This window comes from Bactrocera dorsalis, chromosome 3, assembly GCF_023373825.1.
Source record: "Bactrocera dorsalis isolate Fly_Bdor chromosome 3, ASM2337382v1, whole genome shotgun sequence".
NCBI lineage: Eukaryota > Metazoa > Arthropoda > Insecta > Diptera > Tephritidae > Bactrocera > Bactrocera dorsalis.
In genome coordinates this window covers 79,774,064-79,794,952 of record NC_064305.1, presented here as the reverse complement: position 1 = coordinate 79,794,952, position 20,889 = coordinate 79,774,064, and the positions used below count along the sequence as shown (strand labels likewise).

Sequence of the window (20,889 nt, the reverse complement as noted above, 5' to 3'; positions counted from 1 at the left end):
GCACAATACATGTTAAATGATTGTATTTTACCAACGCTTAAATAGTGTATAATATTGTGTCGATGAAAAAAATCTGATATGCGAACTTAAATATGTCTGTTTTATTAAAGTCTGTTCACTTTAACAAATATTTAACGTAATATTTACAAAATTTATTTTGTGATATTCACCACAGCTAACAACAAGAATGCGAAAAATTTTAACATCAAACTATTCCGAAGATTATTGTGGTTATGTAGTTCCTGTGGATACTTTGAAATGTTTACATGTATAAATTCACATACATATCGGCGTTATAAAGCGTTTTACAATAAGTAAATGTGTGTAAATATTTATATAAAATAGATTGGAGTTCGTTTCATTAGTAAACGTCTTCAGCAGATTGGAAACAACGTTTTATTTGGATATAGTGATATGTAAACCCGACCGTACGTTAACGTTTTAGCGTCACTAAAGGATACATGTATTTCCCTAAACAATTCCAAGTCCGAAAAACTTAGTTGTAGCAACCGTTACGCATGTTTTACAACTTTCGCCGACTAATATATGTAATTAAAACTGGGACGTAAAAGTAAATACATGAGCAACAATATAGCATATGTATTTAACAGCTTAATAAATTATATAAATGCCAACTCTACTCATCGCAGCATTTTGAACCCATAATAAATATTTGTATCAAGCACTTCATAATTCTCTAAGTTACATTTGCTAAATTATGTTGTTCTAATTTCACACTAATTCATTTTACCAGCAATTTATTAACAACTTATTTGATTTGAATCGCTGTAATCGTTGAATTTTTCTTTGAACCGATTATCAGCAAACGAAAACTTGTTTGCACAAAATTCTAACACAATGTGGTGGTCCATTTGCGTATTGTAGTGGCTATGGCCATTTATTAGCGTCGTTTGCTTTGCCAAAAGCTCAAACCTGAAGCAAAAGAATAAAACCAAAACTCTTTCTTTAATAAATCCTTTTATAAATGGGCGCAACTGAAATGTTTGCAAAGGCTTCCAACTAATTAATGACACTGCCATAAATAAAATTTATTGAAAATACGAAAATAAACGAAAGAGTTGAGAAGCGAACAATAGCAAAGGAAGATAAACTCGAATTAATTAAATATATGTTTAAGAGTCCAGTTTCTATGATCCTAATTGGATTAAAGTAATGCCTATAAACGAATTATACAGTGAAAAGGATATTAAGTTTGCCACGAAGCTTCTAACACCCAAAAGGAAACGTCGGAGATCCGATAAAATTTATAAATAAATAATCAGAATGACGAGCTGAGTCGATATAGCCATCGTCTGTTTTTTTGCCTGTCTATATAAACACGAACTATTCCTTAGCTCATGAGAAATCGACCTATTTTGAACACGTCCTTTCCTAGAAGCTGCTGATTTATGGGAATCTCTGAAACTTTTTATTTGACAAGTTATCTTCACGAAACTTGGCAAGAATTAATATCCAAGGGTACAATGCTCGAAGCAATTGTTCAAATCGAATTACTAAAGCATATACTCGTATGTACATAGCTATGTAAATCGTCCGACCAAAATCTACATAATTTTTGTATGGAATCTTTTATATTTTTTTGGGGTATTATAGCTTCGGTGCAACCTAAGTTGACGTTTTTTTCTTTCTTGTTTTAATTTAAACCTCCCATAAATATATAACCTATACTTTTTTCTCACAGGTGTTACTTGCTATTGCGATCCCCTATGCCAAATTATAGTTTATATCTTAATTTCTTGTTTTTGGTAATACGTACAACCATCAGGTGAACAAAACTGTTATACCCTTGCAACATATAGCAAGAGCAAAATAAATGCAAATGGATATTTTAGATCTCCAAATTCTACGAGTTTTGGAATTATCGCAATTTAATTTTACAAACTAAAATCATAAAAAGCATAAGCAACTTGAAAACGGTTTGTTTTTATTTCAAAAATAACATAACGGCACAAATTATAAAAAATTTTGTAATGTTTATGTGAAAAAGCAAACATGAGAGTGTAGTAAACATGCACTGGTGAATTAGACGATTTAAAAGTAAATACGAAAAAAGGAGCTTTCTGTAAACTAACAAAAATTCTAGGCGCCAAATTCAAATGCAATTGTGTGTACGAAATTTCGTTTCTTTAGTTTTCGTTAATTCCACAAACTAACTTAAGCGCACAAATCAGCTGAAAACAACTACAAATTTTGTCTAATGAGTTTGAAATTATTAAGCTTGGCCGAAAAGTAAATGATGCGTAGTATAAAAGGCAGTTTATTTTATAATCAGCAATAAAAAATACAAATACAAAAATTAATTAAATATTGAAGCGATAGATTATTTATAGAGAATTATGTCTTTTAAATCTAGCCATAAATTGCTCGCAAGAAAATGTTCGGCTACAGTGGGATATACTACATGATAAAATCTACATCTAATCTATATATAAACATTTTCGGGTATTTATCCAAAAGTTGTGAACTATAATTCCTCACACTTTCGCTGTGTAGCTATAATAAGAATTGCTGGAACTAGCTGGAGGGGGAGTAGGCTTTTTAAATGTTTTTCTTTCGGCTACTTAAATAAATGTCTAGTATGAGCAGGCTATATCTAAATCTCAAGTCAATCCTAGCAAATTTACGCCACGAGTATTAAAAAAAATGTGAAAAATGGAAATTTCGAAACCGCTCTCGGCATTACCTGTGCAAAGTGATTATCTAACGTTAAATTTTTTTTTCAAATGTTGCAGTGCCGAGCAATTCAACTTTTTTTCATAGACGCTCGAGAGTAATTGCTGGCATTGCAGTATTTTTTAATATTGCTCCACAAAAATTTAACGAAATATGCTTCAAATTTGGGTTTTAAAACTGAAACTCTTTGTTTCATTAAAAAAGCCTAATTGCCTTACACGAAATAACCCTCACTCCCCCATTAAGAGAAAAGTCAGAAATTACAGTGTATCAACCATATTGTGTCTCCCCGAAGTTCCAGACGCATACAAACTATAAAAAATCAGTCCGTCGTATGTTGTCGCCTAAACCGCTACCTACAGGCATACACTCACATAATTTTAATGTTTTTTTTTTTATTTTTATGAACGTTTTATGTTCAAATATTAATATCGTTTATTTTCGTTAGATTTTGTTCGTATTTATATTATAGATTATCGTAATTTAAGCAGTTTGTTCATGTATTTATTTATTAAAGATACTTCGCCTTATCTGTTTGCTTCTTCATCAGTTTCGAGTGTTATAGCTGTAGTAGCCGAAACTTTCCATTCTAAATTGTCATTGAGTACAGCAATATTTTCAACATTTATCCATCATGTTTAACATAGTTTATTATGCTTAAATTCTTGTATTTTTTAAATCTTGTTTTTTTTTTTCTTTTTTGTGTAATATAAACATTTTTTTCTCAGTTTCTGTTTATTTGCAGTTCTGTAATCAATCCTCCTTGCGAGTTGTTGCTCTTAATACTCCTCATCCTCGGGCGGAATTTCATCCGGAGGCGCAAAACCATCCTGTCAAGGTGTGGTAGTAGTGTTCGGTTGTGTAGTGTTTTCGAATTTACAGAGCATTATGTAAATGATGTATGGTTGAACAAACAGAAGATAATGTTAATGCACGCACAAACACACAAACAAATTTATACACATTGATGATGCAGCGTCGTGGAGCGGTGCAAGCACACACAAATATATACGCGCGGTGTGATATGACGGATAATTGTTTTGTTTGTGTTTTCCAATTATTGGAGGTTGTCGAATAATACGGGTGTCAGGTGGTGGTGTGCATGATGATATTTGATATTTTCAATTCAAATGCACCGTTTTTATGGCCAATTAACAGCGTACAGTGATGTGATTGTTGTTGTTGTTTTTAGTGTATTGAGGATAATAAAGAAAGAAAAAAAGAAAAAAGAGCGTTATGAAATTATATTGAGTAAAAGTGAGTCATTGGCGGTTAAGACGACTTGCCAAATGGTGTTAGTATTAGAAAATATTTAACAATAAGAAAATGCCAATTCACCGCGTAAAATATAATAGTGTAAACAAATACAATAACAAATATAATTATGGTAATAATTTTCCATTTTCAAATGCGTTAACGTTAAAATAAGCATTTGCATTATGTAATATTAAAAGTTGAGAATTAAAAAAAACATAAATTAATATTTAAAAATAATAATTTTAAAACTGTTAATGGTTTTTAGTAGCATTATAAATAACTTCAACCGATAGAAGTTTAATGAAAATAAAAAAAAATAGCTATCTTTGCTAAAACTATAATTAAACTTGATTTAAGTTAGTTATTATTATTTTTTACTTTTCAAATTGGCATTTGTAGTTTATACAAAAAAAAATAAAAATTTTGCTGTGGGGAATTTTTTTCGGGGTGAAAAAAGAAATATACAAATGAAATTACACATACAGAAGTGTTGCGCTTTACCTCGGTCGCATACATAATATCCAAAATCTTTTGTATTAAAGGATGCGGGTCACCTTCTGCTGCTTCTTGGCAGCTGTTGAAGAAATTCGTGAAAACAAAAAAATATTTTAAAATATTAAAAATTCATTTTACACCACAATTTCAGTACACTTACAGTATTTCTATGTCACGCAATTTTGAGAAATAGAAATCTCGCTCTTTCTCCAAACCTTCCAAATTCAAACGCATATCCATGACCTGCGAAAAATAAAAAAAATATATTATATATTTTATTTTAAAATTTTCTATGTGTGATAAAAATCTTGCCTGATTGGACAACTCTTCGATCTGTTGGTTCGACACCGCATTGGATGAGTCGCCGGACTTTTTAACTGCACCGGTGGTATTATTCACGGCAGCTGACTTAGTTACGACTGGTGCTGCGGCGCGAGGTGGTACTTTGGAAACTGCGCATGCGCGTTGTTTGAAATAGCGTAAAATACAAAATAGCAAGATCAGCACACATATACCAATATATATATGATAAGTTAGGTTAAAATTCATAATTTACAAGGGTATATTCAACAAACGTGAAGCACGTACACATCTATTTTTAGAGAAATATTTGAAAATTGTATTTTCATCAATATGGATTTTGTTTGTGAAAATGTTTTTTGAAAAAGTTGTGCTTTCAATTTTGTTAAATGAAACATAACTAAATCTACGAAGCAATGAATAATGGATTTTTTGATGAACACTTGATTAACTAATTCGAAACAAAATTACAAAATTAGTGGCGAGAATAGAAAAATTAGTAAAAGCAAAAGTCGCTTTGGCAAACAATTAATAAATAGAAAGTTTTATACACACTGCGATAAATACTTGAAAGCAGCTAATTAATTCTTTTATACAAAATAATAATACAGAGATAATAAATTAAATACAAACTATGTGCAAATATAAAAATACATGAGACTACATAGAGATTGGAGCGAATTTCTTTGGGTATAACTAAGCGTTTTTAAAAAAGACATAATTTTGTATACAATTTAAAAATGCAACACCACATACTGGGCCGTGTCGTCGATGTTGTTGATGAACGCGCCGGCGGTGCTATGGCCACTGGCTTACGAGAGGATAACGAACCGCCACCGGTGCCAGGCAAAGCCTTCACCACACCCGAACCAAAACCCATTGGAGCACCGTCTCTAGCAGCACTGGCATCGTAATCTCGGCCATCATAATTGGCATCGAAGAATTTTTTAAACCATTGTAAAAATTCGAAATTATCTTGAAAACGGCCCTTGATCAGTTTGTCAATTGGGATTATCTAAAAAAAATACATGGAATATACAAAAAAAAACACAAATAACCAAATAGAAGAGCAAAAGAAAAGACATAACAAAGCCATAAAATAAAATGATGAAAAAATTAAAAGAAAAATGTGAAAGAAATTAAGAAATAGTAAAATAAAAGTCAATTATAATTCATAAATATTTATAAGTATATTATTTATTGCAATAGTTGTAATCAAATTTTACTTATACAATAAAGTAAATAAGCACAAGGAGTTAATTCGCGTAATTGGAGCAGCAACGGCTACTGACTACCGACTTTTGCTTTTTGCTGGGAAATATTTGAGTTTCCTATAATTCTTTGCTGATACCAAAAAAGAAAAAAAACTTAATTTCGTTAGCACTGAAGCTATATATTAATACCCTTCACATAGAAAAAAGTTTTCGTACAAGATACTTGACTTGGCTTTGATCGGACAGCTTGTATGGCAGCTAAATATATGCTGTAGTGGTCTGATCTGTACCATTTGTTTTGAAATTGTAACGTTTTCCTGGAACTATAATGGTCCGATCCAAATTTGTTCGGATATTGTAGCCTTTCCTTAGAAAAATTTTTTTAAGTAATATATTTACCAAATAAAAAAAACTTTTCCGTATGACTTAATTTTGATCTTTCAGTTTTTATGGCAGCCACATACATATATGCTATGGTGATCCGATCCGACAAATTTATTCGGATATTGTAGCTTTGCCTTTACCATAATCCAAGCAAAATTTCGAGAAGATATTTTTTTAATAAAAAAGTTGTCTATAAAATAACATGACTTGGATCATTGAGTTTCTATGTCAGCTAAATGCTATAGTGATCTCATATCGGCGGTTCTGACAAATAAACGGGTGCCAAATTTCAGATCGATATCTTAAAACCAAACGGACATGACTAAACCAACACAGCACATCACCCTGATCATGGATATTTTTTATAGAGTCTCGGACGTCTCCTTCTGTGCATTACAAACTTCGTGGCATACTTAATACATATACCCTGTTCCGGGTAAAAAGAGTAATTGAAATGTGTAATATAATATTTTTGTATATCAGCCTGTAGTAATAAAAATAAATATAGAAAAATGGAGAATGTGCCGCAATAATGCAAAGTAAATATTTACAAAAAATTATTTTATAAGAAAATTTACGCCACCTGAAGCGAATTGGGAGTAGGTCTGCGTTTCCAACTCACTTGCGGCAAGTTGTATTGTAGTTGGACTATAATACTCATGAACAAACGTCAAACAAAACAGAAATGCCAAAAACTGCATTTATTTTTAGATGTAAGAAAATATTAAAATTTTAGTAATAAAAAATAAATTTATGCTTAAAGCATTAATTAAACTCAACTCAATTACTATTATTATTTTTATTCTATATTTAATAGCGCATTTTCTTTCACCTAAACTCATGGCAGATCATTATTGTATGAGCAGCTGCTACGTTTACGCTCATAACTCCACGTGCATATATTTTGTGTATAATTAAGATAAAATTGAAAGTTAAAAAGTAAAGTTAAAGGTATGTAGGTAGTACTATAAAAATTTCATAAAAAGTGAAACACTTATGTTTAGTCTAACATAATAATAATACAAAGAAAGTAACTGAAATGACCCCCTTAGGGGAAAAAATCACAAATACAAGTTTAAATTCTCAACAGTAGACATACGAACACACCACACTAGACGTAAAAATACACTAAGTACGTATGTTATTATTTAGGTGCTCAAATATACAAATGCGCCAGTTAAACTAGTGCCGAAATTTGAAGCATTTAGTTGAGGGTCACCAGGTAAACCTGCCGGCGTGAGGACGGGCGCATATATACTACATGTATACTTAAGGTGATAGTGCGCACAGTGATTTTACATGTGTATTATTGGTATGTATGTATGTGGTGATAGTTATATAGCAACAAAATTCACTTGAACATAAGTAAAAATAAACAAACCGAATGTCACGTCGCTTTTTCGTATAATAAAATATATGGTAACATATGTAACTGACAAACAAGCTAAAAAAAGAATGTTACAATTAAATATGTAGTACATATGTAAAAAAACAAGCCCCCTGGGTGTTAGCTGAATGAATGCGAGAGGTCGACTTGAGTTACACTAGGTCGCGTTAAGCTTTGTCTCAGAGTAATTTCAACACACGCGTATTCTTCGCAAAGTTCAAGGCGACCTCTGCCCTCCATTAATGTGCCAACGTATGTATGTACATATTTACGTGCATGATTATATAGTGCAATGCTGTGCGTTTCGCATAAGGTGGCTTTGTAATATGAAAAAGTGGTGTCGATTTGGTTTATATAGATGAGAGCGCTGAATTTGGTTACGAAAATTGAAATTTTACACATTCCATTCGTTTTAGCAGCATTTTAAATTTTCAATACACAAAAAACATTCGTGCTTCACGTTTTAGATTTCTTGAAAATTATTTTTTGTTGTAATTCTGTTCGAAGTGCAAAGAATTTGGAGGCGAGTGCTGGTTAAAACATTTTTCTTGTGTCTCGCCTCTTTTTCTCTCACTTTACTTCTATCTAATAAAATATTTCAATTTTTTCTTGCCCACCTCCAACGCGTTCCGACCTAACGGCGGTACGTTGTGTTACAGCCGGTAACGCATGCGTTCGATTTGGCATCTGCATGGGTCGTTTCTCGAGTAAATCGTTGCTACTGCCTCGACCACTACTGCCGCCGCCGCCACCACCAATGCCATTGCCCAGCTTGACGCCGCTACGAGCTATAAGCGGCTCATATTCGCGCCCATCATAATTTGCATCGAAGAACTTTTTAAACCATTGTAAAAATTCAAAATTATCTTGGAAACGACCTTTTATCAACTTATCGACTGGTATTATCTACAAATTATTGACACAATTGAAATATTTGTATGTGCAATTATTTTGAATATTATGCATAAAATTATCGTTCAAGAAATTTATTCAGTATTAAGCTGTTCCAAGAATAAATAATTGATATTTAATGCGTCATTTCCCCTCTAATTTCAATCAATTTATTTTTGCCCACATATAACCTAAAGGATAGCCGCTATTTGCGAATAAGTCAGTTGTCAAATTAACGATGTAATGCTTTTTTAATTTCTATTTATAAATTTATAAAAAAGTTTTCAATACAAGGACTTGATTTTGATCGGACACTTTGTATAACAGATGAGCAGTTTCTTGAGAAAAAAAAGGACGTGTGCAAAATTCCAAATCGATAACGGAATCGATCACGTATATACAGACCGACAGACAAGCGGACGCACGTCGCTAAAACGACTCAGCTCATCACGCTGATCATTTATATAAGTATACGTACATATATTTTATAGGTCCTCCGACGTTTTCTTCTTTGAACATATAATTAATAAACATATAAAAACAAACAGAGCACATCGTGAGTATGGATAATATATATTATTTTCTCTTATCAATTTTTCTTATTTTTATATATTTTCACGTTTATTAACGTTTTTTCTACCCCAAAATAGAGTTCTGCAAAATTCTGCTTTCGTTTAATTTTTGCATTTTTTACTGCACAAATAAAATCATTTCTTTAACATACTTTCTTTTCCAAATCTCACTCGCTTATCATATTCGCATGTAAAAAATAAAATAAAAAAGTTTTCAACACACTGCTACATTACTTTGTTAAACGGTCAAAGAATAAAATATCTCATAAACATAAAAAAAAATTATAATAAGAGATTAAAATATTAATAATACAATAATGTATTGAGAGACGAATATAAATAATGGCAAATCAGTAAAATAACAATCGGAAGCATTATTACCTTATCAACTGCCATCTTTTTAAAAGATGCTTGCAAGATTTTAAAATTCTGAATATATTCGTGTTCCAAATTTGTACGGAACTTGACTCTTTTCATTGGCACCGAGCCGGGGAACAACATATCCATGAACTGGCAATATGCAGCGCCTGAATTAGAACAAACCCAAATAGTTACGATTTATGATTTCAAACAAAACTACAACAACAACAAACTCACCAGTACAGAGCTCCTCAATTTTACCAAATTGCGCTTGCAAGCAATCATTTACCCAAGCGAGCATATCATGTCTGGATAAATTTTCGGTAGTCACATTTGTGGAGTACACGTTGACTGCCATTTTTGTATTGGTACAATTATTACTTTCCTTATTTATTTATTTCTGCTTTACTGCACACACAACAGCCGGCTGCAACTAATTGTCTTGTCCGCTCTTCTCTGTCCTTATGACTGACTGATGTATAGACCAACTGGCTGATATGGTGTTCTTTCACTTAATCTTCTTTCCGTTGACGTCTTGCTCTCACTCCCTACCAATCACTGCCTTAAAACGTATGAAACAAAAATAAAACATAAGCATTGTAACAAGTATGATTATATGTACATATATATTGTGGAATATTGTAGAAAAAGAAGCCAGGCCCAAAACCGCAACCGAAGGCAAGATTTTGGTTAAAGTTGCAGTTGACTTTTTTGGATGAAGCGAAGCAGAGCGAATACTTGAACTAATTCATAGATCTTCAACAGCGATATTTGTAAACGATTTGTAATTTATATGATTTTATATTTCATTTTACAATTTGTTTTTGGATTATGGGTGGAGACGGTGATGGCGCCACGATATATGTATGTATATATTTATATAAATATTTTTACTAACGCCACTAATTGCTCCCACATTAAACTTAATTGTTAAGATAATAAGTGAAGCATAACTTGCGCGTGCGTACTATGAACTCATGTTATTTTGGCGCACAATAGAAACAAGCAACAGATGTTCACCGAAACTGAAACTTAATGTTAAAAAATCATTTTAACTATATTTGGATGCAGGCTTGCACAAGATATACCCTCATATTAAAATTATATATATTTATAGTCATGAATACAAATCGTAAGATTTATAACAAGCAAACACAGCTGCTTTTAATTATTTATTATTATTTATATTTATTTCGATGCATGAAAAATCAATAGAAAAAATTCGACCCTATATTACAGTGAAACAGTTCCAAAATTGCTAAAAATTAATTTCAGACTCACAGGCTTCTGTTCTTGAATGGCAATAAAATGATTGCTGCATTGACATGCTACGCGGACTTAGTTGCACCCGTCTATTTTAAACGCACCGAAGACGCAAAAAAAAACTAGACAAATGGTAAAATATTTAATTTTAAGATATAGAAATGCAGAGTTTCATACAACTGCTGTACGTGCACGATTGGGCGAGCTGCTTGAGAATGCTAAATGCTGAATACAGCATACGTATCACAGCACAGCAACACATGTCGCTTGCAAACCGAATTCTCCCAAAGTTGCCTACTACAGTCGAATGCAGCAGTGGCCAACGTGCAACGTTCGGCGTTTTTTTCTAAAAAAAAAATCTAACAAACATAAATAGATACAAAAACAAAATGAGCACATCACCAACAGCCGAAGTATGCGTCAGCACTTTCACGAGCAATATCAAGCGAACAATGAACTTTACCGTCCGTCAGCCAACTCGAGGCTAGGCCGAGCCACCGGCAAAACCTACGCAAAACAAAGCGACTGCATGCTGACATTTTGGAATGAGGAAGAACCTGAATGGGCAAATAGGAAGTGCACGGTGGTAGGTATTTAAAGTTAACAAATTGAAAAAAGCATATAAAAAATAAAGCACCATTGCTTTGCGTCTAATTAAAAGTCTGAAATTAACAACAAAAATAACTCCGAGCTTGGCAAACATTGGTTAATGAGAGACAATTGACATGAATTCAGAAGCTTGAAAAGTTCCTTTTTTAAAATGCGAAATAATAGCTGGTACCTATTTACTATTAGCAGGTGCCACTACCGATTCAGCGTAAGTTCCTCGTAAACACAAAGGCCAGATCTTTTTAATGAATAAAATTGTATTGTTTTTATTAGTATTCATAGTTCTGCTTTGATACTTTGTGTATAATGCTGAATGAAGACAATAAACACACAAATATTCTTAAAATCAATAGCATATTTTTGAAAACACAACAAAGCGAAATAACTGCGTACTATTAAATGCCTTCGATGAGTTTAATATAAAAACAAGAACAAATGTTTAATTCGGCTGCACCAACGATAAAATAGCCTTCACGGGTGCATTAAAAAAAAGGTGCATAAAAAAGTTTTACTTAGAAAGACATGATTTTATTCCTTCAATTTATATGCCAGCTACATTTCTGCTATAGTGGGCCGATATCGGCGGTTTCGACATATGTATGATCAGCTTCTTGGAGAGAAAAGTATGCAATATTTCAGATCGATAGACAAACGAAAATGGCCAAATCGAACCAGCTCGTCACGCTGATGATTTATTATATATTTTATAGGACTTCCTTCTGGGTGTGACAAACTTAATATACCCTGTTTAGGGTATAAAAATAAACTACATTTCTATGTTCGTTGCGCATGTAAAATAATTCGGCAGGTGCTTTGTTAAGCAAACCATATGTTGAGCAGCGAATACTTCTGGAAAAGTACGCATAGAATAAGCTACATCAATGCTGGAATATTGTAAAACAGGTTAGCATTAAGCTGAAGCAGAGAAAGCGGATAAACACAAAGTGTATGCCAATGTCAAATAATTAATCAATACTTTGATTGTTATATGTACAGTTCAACGCAATTTCCGAAGACAATTCAATAGCACGGAATTTTTTTATCTTCGTTCACTTTATAAGCTCTATCATTCTATATATTTATATATATGTATAAATTCAATTTTTCCTTTATGTTGTGAAATTGAAGACAAGTGGAGAAGCTGGCTATAGACTTGTCAGACGAATAAGTGAAGTAGTAATATTTTTGCTTATTTCTCCGGTCAATAATTCAAAGAAAGAGTAATTAAAATACTACTTATAACCATATAAAAACTATATTTATTCGTTAACAAACCCTATACAAGAAGGTATTATGTATGATTTGGCAGCATCATATCTTCACACACACACTAATCTAACAGAATGCAAATCTTTTAAATGTGTAACTGGTTTTACAAATGCGTGGGTAACTGCTAAACGTCAAAAATATGTCAAATAATACTCTTAAAATTTAAAAGGTACACACAAAACTACGAACATAAAGTAGATGGCGATATTTTATATTGAATTTCAGCTCAGCTTGTATAAAACTAATGTATTTCACGCTTTCTTCTAACAACCATGTATAAAGCCGACATTAAAATCTATGCCATATGAATGTATTAAAAATTTCCCGGAATAAAAAATATGAATAAAACGGCAACCGGCTAATCATTACCCAAAGTTCCACAGAAAGGTCTGTAAAGCAAGTTATTTTTGGCATTGACCACTATAACCCTCTACTCCTTTGTGCACTTAAAATCAATCTCCAGATAATGCGAAAAATCAACTATTAAAGCTTTGTGTAAACCTACATGGACGGCAGTCTGTGGCTACATTAAAATACTTAAGTAGGCGGCTGCATTAATTCTCAAGACCGGCTACCAGCATGCCGAACAACTTTGATGTATGTACATACATAGTTACAAACTAGATATTCATAAAATGTGCGAATGGAATTTAGTCCATGAACTGATGACGTAATACACCTATATTGAAAATTATGCAAATTTATATACATATATTCCAAATGATCAAGCTTATGAAATAACTGAAATTTTGCTGACTCAATAATTATTTGATTAGCATTCCCAATAATTTAAAATTAATCATTGCATTACCCATTTTACATACTCAGCAATTCTTTTGGCATGGGAGTGGCTATTTGTACAAGCACTTCTGAATTGAAGTGCATGGCCAATTTTAATATTCAAATTAACTTATCTCATGGACTTAACTTAAAATAAGAATTGTGACTAAAAAAATAAAAAAAAACCGACTAATTCATGTAGGATCCAACACAATCATGTATGCGTTAATAAAATAACTCTGTTACGTTTGTGGTCTAATTTATCTGCAAAAGTGAAACTTCAAAAAATGAAAGAGGTTTTCCCCATTTTGTAGTACTTTTGTAACACTTATTATAAATAAGAATTCAAAATTGTATTAAAATCACAACTCAATAAATCAACACACACACACTATTCTACAAGAATGTTATTCATTTGTTTCAAATTCAGTATTCTTGCAAGTTGCAATATATCTTTACTGCAATCGTCATCACCATTATCTTCGTGCAACGCATTAATCATCATCTTCATCCTTAATTTTCTCTTGTTACTTTTTACCGATTCCTTTCATTTCAAAATTTGCACTTCGAAAAATTGCCATACATTTGCGCTCTCTTTTGCACTCACATTTGACACTCCTTCAGCCAACAAAACACATTATATTTTCGCATTCGCTCATCCAGCGAAATACATTCGTTCATCCAAAACGCATCCATCGCTTTGACGAGCGCAACATTTAAAACACATACACTCACCTTCTTCTACAAGCGGATTTTAGCAGTTTTTCGTTTTATTTTCTATCTTACTTGCGTTTTCCAACTTCACGCAACAGACTACCACACCACTCCTGCTAATTTCTTGCTTTTCCCCTTTAAAATTCTTAACTTTTACTCACAACCTGAAATTCCTTTTCTCTCTCTAATTCTTCTTCAACACAATCTTCCACAATTATTTCAATGGCTGTATTTTCGACATAAATTTGATTTAAAACGCAACGTTTGGAAATTTTTCAATTGTTCAAGTTTGGCGTTCTACCTTTTACACTTGCCGATTTATAATTCTGCAGCGTCTTTGCTCTGATAGCTTCTCTTACGCAGGAAATATCAATTGATTTAATATATAAGTATGTGAGCGGTTTATACTGCTAAAACGCCAAACGCGAATCAAATAGCGCGTGCTATCAACACAAAAAATGCGAACAAACTACTCAAAATCGTTCAATCAAGCAACGAGCGGATATTTTCGAATTGGACAAACACAACGAATAGGTGTGGTGAATATTTAATTGTAACGACTAGAAAGTGTACCAGACCAAACCAACCAAAAACTTGTGTGCCGCTATCAACACTATGTTGCCATCTTTTTGTCGAATTATTATTATAACCAGATTTAAAATGGTACAATGATAATTTTTTTTGACCCTAAACATATTAGGGGTATTCTCTTGCTCTTGCAAAACCCGGTGCACGGTGCAAGCATTGCAAATTTACAACGGCACAACAACAAACACACGCAGAAAAATATTTGCAAGGGCTGTGAAATATGTCAGACCAAAACCCATGTATGTTAGCGTGCAATGAGTCGCAAAAATAAAATTGCAACCCTGTTGTAGTTGCCATTTTACATAAAGGCATATTACGTCGTTAAACTGTTGAGAAAGGTAAATTTTAATTAGATTTTATAATTTCTATTTAAATTATAAAGTTTTGTTACAGTTTTTTTTGTTAAAAATGGCATGTAGAAGGTGCGCCAATTCACAATAGACATGCACAATAGTCATTTACAATAAATTGACTGAATCAGTCGCTCATATATCACTAGATTCTGCAATGGGTGCTCTCGTGCCCTTGTATATTTCGGTGTAGTATTTTTGCAATCTGCAATCTTGCAAGAGCAAGAGAATACCCCTATTCTAATTAAATTAAAATTGTAAAACAAAATATTTAACGCGCTTAAAAAAAGTATTTTAAACAATTTTTAAGTACTATTTTGTCATATATATTATTTGCAAAAATATTCAATTTACATTACTTTACATTAAATTATCTGTAAACTCACACAAATTGTTTAAAAAATGTATCTTAACTCTAATAAATGCAACAATTTCCTCAAAGACTTCACAACGAAAATTAATTGTATATCAAAATAAATGCAAGAAGCGTCCACATATCCACTTCAATATTTTACATGCGGAATACACCAAACCGTGTAGATTGGCTAGCATTATTCAAAGCCGCTTTTAAACTTAGGCCTAACACTTGGCGTGTATTCGCTGGATCAATGATGCCGTCATCCCATAAACGTGCAGTGCTATAATAAGGTGAACCCTCTTTTTCAAATGTCTCGATGATAGGTGCCTTCAACTTGTTGGCCTCTTCCTCAGTAAAGTCTTTACCAGCACGTTTACGTTGATCTGCCGTTATTTGTGCCAGAACATTGGCTGCCTGAGTGCCACCCATTACGGAAATTCGGGAATTCGGCCACATGTAGAGAAAACGTGGAGAATATGCGCGACCACACATTCCGTAGTTTCCAGCACCATAAGATCCTCCGATAATAACTGTAAATTTAGGCACATTTGCACAAGCTACAGCCGTCACCATTTTGGCCCCATTCTTTGCAATTCCATTCGCCTCAGCATCGCGTCCAACCATAAAACCTTTCCAAAAAGTTTCCATAAAAATACATTGACATACAAGTTATCACTATTTGGAATTTATCTTACCAGTAATATTCTGTAAAAATACCAACGGTATGTTCCGCTGGGCGCATAACTGAATAAAATGTGCGCCTTTTAAAGCACTCTCTGAAAATAGTACACCATTGTTACCAATTATTCCAACTGTATGACCGTAAAGTTTCGCAAAACCACAGACTAATGTCTCGCCATATAATTTTTTGAATTCTGTAAAACGACTGCCATCCACTATTCGTGCTATGACCTCACGCACATCAAAACTTTTGGTCAATGTTGTGCCCACAATTCCATATAAATCATTTTGGTCATATTTTGGCTCTTCAATCGTTTCTAGATCTTTAGCATTGACCGTTCGATTCGCTATTTGGCTTGAATATAACAATTTTTCGTTGTAGCTATTTGTTGAGGGCAAGTTTAGATTTCGAACAACTTGTCTTGCTAAATAAAGTGCATGTTCATCATCCATTGCATAGTGATCGGTTACACCAGAAGTTTTACAGTGTAAATCAGCGCCACCCAAGTCTTCAGCTGATACTTCTTCACCTGTAGCAGCTTTCACTAAAGGCGGGCCAGCTAAAAATATGGTACCTTGCCTTTTAACAATAATGCTTTCATCGGCCATGGCCGGTACGTAAGCGCCTCCGGCCGTACAACTTCCCATCACGACTGCAATCTGAGGTATACCTAATGCCGACATATTAGCTTGGTTATAAAAAATGCGTCCAAAATGTAGCTTGTCTGGAAAAACTTCTGCCTGACGTGGTAAGTTAGCCCCACCAGAATCCACTAAGTAGACACACGGTAGACGATTTTCTTGAGCAATCTCCTGGGCACGTAAATGTTTCTTCACAGTAATTGGATAGTATGTACCTCCTTTAACCGTAGCATCATTAGCAACAACAACGCACTCAGTTCTGTAATAATTGTATATTTTTTAAGTATTCATTGAATTAGTATGCATCTTTTACTAATACGTACCCACATATTCTACCTACGCCAGTAACAATACCGCCTGAATTTACAATATCTTTTCCATACAATTCATATCCCGCCAAAGTGCTTAATTCAAGAAACGATGAACCTTTGTCTAGCAATAAATTGATGCGTTCTCTGGGCAAAAGTTTGCCTCGAGAAGTGTGGCGTTCGATTGCTGTAGTTCCCCCACCAGTCAGAACTTGCTGAGTGATGTCATTTAGCTGGTTTATCAAAGTAGTCATTTCCACAACATTTTCCTGCAATTGTTTCTTGTAGAGTACATGATATATATATTATTCGAGTTTTATTAAACCTTAAACTCAGCAGAATTCTTATCTATTGAGCTTGACAAAACATCAGCATCGCCAACATGCAAAAGTCGGGCTGTGTAACGGGGTATTTGTTGTGTTATGGGGCTTCTACAAAATTTCACTAACTTAAACATGATTGAACGCTTAAAAAAATATTTTAAGATAATAACAATACAAAACTAAAACGATTACTAGCCTATCACAATCTAATGACCAACAACATGGAATTGTATAGATAAAGTTACATCACACGCTATAGGATTGATAACAAAACAGCTGTTTACTTCTCGATCGTTGATCGATACATAATTGTAAGCATGGAGGTTCACTACATAATTATTTAACATATTTTTCTAAACTTATATCATATTTGTATTTATAAAGAGTTTCTTAATTCGAATAAAATACATTGTAAACATTAACAATTAATAAAAATATATGTTTCGTAAAAAGGAAATTTACTGAATTCGCCACACTCGATTGCAACTCTGGAGAATTTTGACGTTTCTCTTTGTCAGATTCGTTTCTGTATTTGTGAAGTTCTTAACGTCAAGTTGGGATCAGCAGTCATATCCACTATTTGAAGAAATCCAATTTTATTCCAAATTAAAATTAAAATGTTGGGTCGCACAGGTCTTTTGGCACGCAATATCACCCAGAGTTTGGTCAGACACCACAGCCATGGTGGTATTCCCGGCGAGGTATAGTAATTCTTTAAGGAAATAACAACCCTTTCAATAGCCACATTGTTACATAAGTTAGCATCACATCTAATTTTTATATTGATATTTTGCTTGGCAGAACTTGCCTTTCGGTTTGAATAATCGCTACAAGTTGACCGCTTACTTTATACTTTTCTTTGGTTCTGGATTGGCTGCTCCGTTCTTGGTCGTCAGACACCAACTGCTGAAGAAGTAAAATTTAAGGTTAGTGATCTTACGATAAAATTACGTTTGTCATATTTTTTAAATAGTGCTATTTTAATGATAATATTTTTCTCTTGTAGTTTCAACTTTATAAGCAAAAATGATGGCAAACTTTTAAAGGCTATGACCAACTATTTAAAAGTGTGTTATGTATGATTAAGATTAAAGTGAAACAATTTTCACCAATAAAACGAATGTCATACCCAAAAGCCTTAATTTTTTAATTATTATTTTGCAAGCGTACTGCTCTAAATAAACGGAACAATATTAAAACTTCTGAATTTAAAGTAAAAATACAATGAACGGAGATGGTGGATATGAGTCATTACATAGAGCTGAAAAAATAACAATACTTGTTAGGAAAGTAAATGTATATGCATGTGTACACAGGTGCTCCTTAAAGTGATAGGTAAGAGATATTTTTCCCCTATGGGTGCGCACAGAGTGGGCGCTTAAAGCCGAACCGAGCGGAAATTCGCGTGTTGCGTAAATGGGAAAATGCGCTCGGCTCGGCTTCAAGCGTTCACTCTGCAGGCACCCTATGAGTTTGTCGGAATAAATGATAAGATGGGAGAATTGCCTATTTTATTTAATATCAAACATTTCCAAATTCCACAAAGCTTTAGGGAATTTACAAATGTAAATACTGTAGATATTTAAATAAAATTGTCTTAATGCCACCTCGCTTCGAAGAAAATGTTTCAAAGTTAAAAGAAAGTATACATTGACATAATTGTTAAAAACTGTCATCGACAAAAAAAAAACTTTCAGGGCACACACACCTAAAGCCTATATAAATATACAAACATTGTATAGTAAATTGGCTAAACTTTTGATTGAACATAATAAAATATACAAAGATGACTGGTCGATTGGGTATGCTTACCCATAGTTTACGTCAGTTTTCAACCACAATGGTACGTCAAGGCGGACATGGCAGACCTGGTTGTCCGGGCGAAGTATGTATTAACGTTGATTGAAAACTACAAAATTAATTCTTCACTTTTTTTCAAAGAACCTTCCAATAAACTTGAATGCTGGAAAATTCAAAATAACTATGATTATGACACTATTTTTTGGCATTGGCTTGGGCGCTCCTTGGCTTGTCGTTATGTGGTCAATGGTGAAAGGCAAATAATGTTGAAATACAGTTAACATAACAACGTTAATTATAGTTTATGATTGAAGAACACAACTTGTTTTTATAAAATAAATATGTTGTATTAAAATAACAAATTTTAACTAGTAAATTCAACTTAATTCATCGTTATCATAATTCATCCTTTTCATCAAAGTCATACTCTTCTTGAATGGGACTGTAAGGGCAGTATTTCGCCTGAGCTCCGCAGATTTGAGTGTCCAGTTCGTCGCTAAGTGTTGGAGCTTGCAAGGCTTTTATGATGATTTCTTCATGATCGTCGAGTATCTCCAAACACTAAATAAAAATGAAATAATTAAATGTTCTGTAGTTCAACGGCAATAACTTACATAGTGGCCAAGACTTTTATTTAAATCACCGTCTTGGACAAAATCTACTAGCGATGATTCTGGATTCATCTTCCCATCGACAATCATCTTAAGAAGTGTGAACTTGCCATTGCTTTTGTATGTAGCTTTAACATAGTCCTCCATCTTATCACCTGCAATCAGATTTGATAAATCTTGTTAACTTTTCATTTCTTTAAATAAGTTTATTAGTATCGAAAAAATCGCAAAATCACTTACAAATCTTTTCCATTAACTCGGTCAGATACATCTCCGATTTAACTAGTTTAACGGATTTACTTATAGAATTTCCTCTGGCATCAAGTCGAAATCCACTGACGTCAACTGTCTTATTTGGATCTTCCTTAGAAATAGCGTTCTCCAACTCTTGTACCGTCGCCTTGCAAACTTTTAAATAAAAATTAATATTATTTCGTAATTTAATTCTTACATAGTATTAAAAATACCATGACATTTCACCTCCTGCGAAGTGAATCCTTCTGCCACTGACCATAGTACCAACAAACATACTACTTTTATTAATGCCTTTGCAATCATTTTGTTAAAATTTAATCACGCTTGCTTTTATTATGGTGAAATCTTCCCCGTCCGTTTCGAGGATTTACAAAAATAATACGCCAACAGAAAGAAAAATAGCGAAAAGTATTATTAAATTATCTCAAAAAGCCGCATATCAACAACAGGTTTAAAATATTCCACGTCTGCCCTTTTTATTGGCTAGTTATCGCTTTTTCATAGCACTACCTACTTGGTACGTTCAGTGAAATACTGATAAGACGACATTGAGAAAGTTGAAAAAAATCAACGTCGTTGGCCAATTCTCATCGTTATAAGCTCTGGAAGATTCCTTTCTGTTTTAAAAATCTTAATATTTTGAAAGTACTCAAACTCTACTTTGTTTCCGGTGGAATTATGTTTAGCAATAAAGTGAGCTGGGACATAAAAGTACTTAAACTTTCAATAAATTGTCAAATCAAGAAAAGTCATTCAAATAGGTTTATTCTGTACTCTGGTTTAT

The 20,889-nt window shown here is 33.1% G+C and overlaps 4 protein-coding genes across 20 annotated transcripts; 1 reads left to right on the top strand and 3 right to left on the bottom strand.

The window, feature by feature from the left end:
• Nucleotides 1-36: 36 nt before the first annotated feature.
• On the bottom strand, nucleotides 37-14,671 carry LOC105229964 (microtubule-associated protein RP/EB family member 1). Of its 15 annotated transcripts, none has more exons than XM_029551829.2 (8): nucleotides 14,491-14,669; nucleotides 9,792-10,116; nucleotides 9,576-9,721; nucleotides 8,349-8,637; nucleotides 4,759-4,898; nucleotides 4,607-4,689; nucleotides 4,453-4,525; nucleotides 37-933 (listed from the first exon to the last, which is right to left on the bottom strand). In XM_029551829.2, the coding sequence occupies exons 2-8, from the start codon at nucleotides 9,910-9,912 to the stop codon at nucleotides 928-930; spliced, it is 858 nt and encodes a 285-aa protein (XP_029407689.1). In that variant the 5' UTR covers nucleotides 9,913-10,116; nucleotides 14,491-14,669; the 3' UTR covers nucleotides 37-927. The 15 variants fall into 15 exon arrangements, with proteins under 15 accessions (XP_029407689.1, XP_049309744.1, XP_049309743.1 ...); XM_049453787.1 differs by lacking the exon at nucleotides 37-933 and adding an exon at nucleotides 3,310-3,524 and having other exon boundaries at nucleotides 4,435-4,525; nucleotides 9,792-10,112; nucleotides 14,491-14,671; XM_049453786.1 differs by lacking the exon at nucleotides 37-933 and adding an exon at nucleotides 3,310-3,524 and having other exon boundaries at nucleotides 4,435-4,525; nucleotides 9,792-10,112; nucleotides 14,500-14,671.
• A 758-nt stretch (nucleotides 14,672-15,429) lies between these two features.
• Nucleotides 15,430-17,696, bottom strand: LOC105229963 (probable methylcrotonoyl-CoA carboxylase beta chain, mitochondrial). The gene is made up of 4 exons (XM_011210489.4): nucleotides 17,442-17,696; nucleotides 17,132-17,385; nucleotides 16,181-17,067; nucleotides 15,430-16,114 (listed from the first exon to the last, which is right to left on the bottom strand). The coding sequence occupies exons 1-4, from the start codon at nucleotides 17,571-17,573 to the stop codon at nucleotides 15,639-15,641; spliced, it is 1,749 nt and encodes a 582-aa protein (XP_011208791.2). The 5' UTR covers nucleotides 17,574-17,696; the 3' UTR covers nucleotides 15,430-15,638.
• Nucleotides 17,697-17,735: 39 nt separating this feature from the next.
• On the top strand, nucleotides 17,736-19,798 carry LOC105229962 (cytochrome c oxidase subunit 7C, mitochondrial). 3 transcript variants are annotated; one of them, XR_007422305.1, is made up of 5 exons: nucleotides 17,736-17,750; nucleotides 17,893-18,140; nucleotides 18,241-18,365; nucleotides 18,446-19,324; nucleotides 19,381-19,798. XR_007422305.1 is itself a non-coding variant. In XM_011210487.4 (3 exons), exons 1-2 carry the CDS (start codon nucleotides 18,057-18,059, stop codon nucleotides 18,355-18,357), a joined length of 201 nt encoding a protein of 66 aa, XP_011208789.1. In that variant the 5' UTR covers nucleotides 17,958-18,056; the 3' UTR covers nucleotides 18,358-18,365; nucleotides 18,446-18,574. The 3 variants fall into 3 exon arrangements, 2 of the variants coding, with proteins under 2 accessions (XP_049308268.1, XP_011208789.1); XM_011210487.4 differs by lacking the exons at nucleotides 17,736-17,750; nucleotides 19,381-19,798 and having other exon boundaries at nucleotides 17,958-18,140; nucleotides 18,446-18,574; XM_049452311.1 differs by lacking the exons at nucleotides 17,736-17,750; nucleotides 18,446-19,324; nucleotides 19,381-19,798 and having other exon boundaries at nucleotides 17,914-18,140; nucleotides 18,241-18,369.
• Nucleotides 19,562-20,604, bottom strand: LOC105229960 (protein seele). Its single transcript, XM_011210485.3, has 4 exons — nucleotides 20,318-20,604; nucleotides 20,091-20,258; nucleotides 19,854-20,005; nucleotides 19,562-19,800 (listed from the first exon to the last, which is right to left on the bottom strand). Exons 1-4 carry the CDS (start codon nucleotides 20,406-20,408, stop codon nucleotides 19,636-19,638), a joined length of 576 nt encoding a protein of 191 aa, XP_011208787.1. The 5' UTR covers nucleotides 20,409-20,604; the 3' UTR covers nucleotides 19,562-19,635.
• Between the last annotated feature and the right edge of the window lie 285 nt (nucleotides 20,605-20,889).

Excerpts from the sequence above, each read along its gene's own strand:
- LOC105229963 (XM_011210489.4), bottom strand. The coding sequence starts at position 17,573 with ATGTTTAAGTTAGTGAAATTTTGTAGAAGCCCCATAACACAACAAATA. Across the intron at positions 17,068-17,131 it reads GGCGTAGGTAGAATATGTGG|AACTGAGTGCGTTGTTGTTG; the intron begins GTACGTATTAGT and ends CAATTATTACAG. Across the intron at positions 16,115-16,180 it reads ATTTTTACAGAATATTACTG|GTTTTATGGTTGGACGCGAT; the intron begins GTAAGATAAATT and ends CTTTTTGGAAAG.
- LOC105229962 (XM_011210487.4), top strand. The coding sequence starts at position 18,057 with ATGTTGGGTCGCACAGGTCTTTTGGCACGCAATATCACCCAGAGTTTG. Across the intron at positions 18,141-18,240 it reads ATGGTGGTATTCCCGGCGAG|AACTTGCCTTTCGGTTTGAA; the intron begins GTATAGTAATTC and ends TTTGCTTGGCAG.
- LOC105229960 (XM_011210485.3), bottom strand. The coding sequence starts at position 20,408 with ATGATTGCAAAGGCATTAATAAAAGTAGTATGTTTGTTGGTACTATGG. Across the intron at positions 20,259-20,317 it reads GCAGGAGGTGAAATGTCATG|TTTGCAAGGCGACGGTACAA; the intron begins GTATTTTTAATA and ends TTTATTTAAAAG. Across the intron at positions 20,006-20,090 it reads CGAGTTAATGGAAAAGATTT|GTGATAAGATGGAGGACTAT; the intron begins GTAAGTGATTTT and ends ATCTGATTGCAG.
- LOC105229964 (XM_049453787.1), bottom strand. The coding sequence starts at position 9,912 with ATGGCAGTCAACGTGTACTCCACAAATGTGACTACCGAAAATTTATCC. Across the intron at positions 4,899-8,348 it reads TAGGTCGGAACGCGTTGGAG|TTTCCAAAGTACCACCTCGC; the intron begins GTGGGCAAGAAA and ends GCGCATGCGCAG. Across the intron at positions 3,525-4,434 it reads AGGTAAAGCGCAACACTTCT|GATGGTTTTGCGCCTCCGGA; the intron begins GTATGTGTAATT and ends ACACCTTGACAG.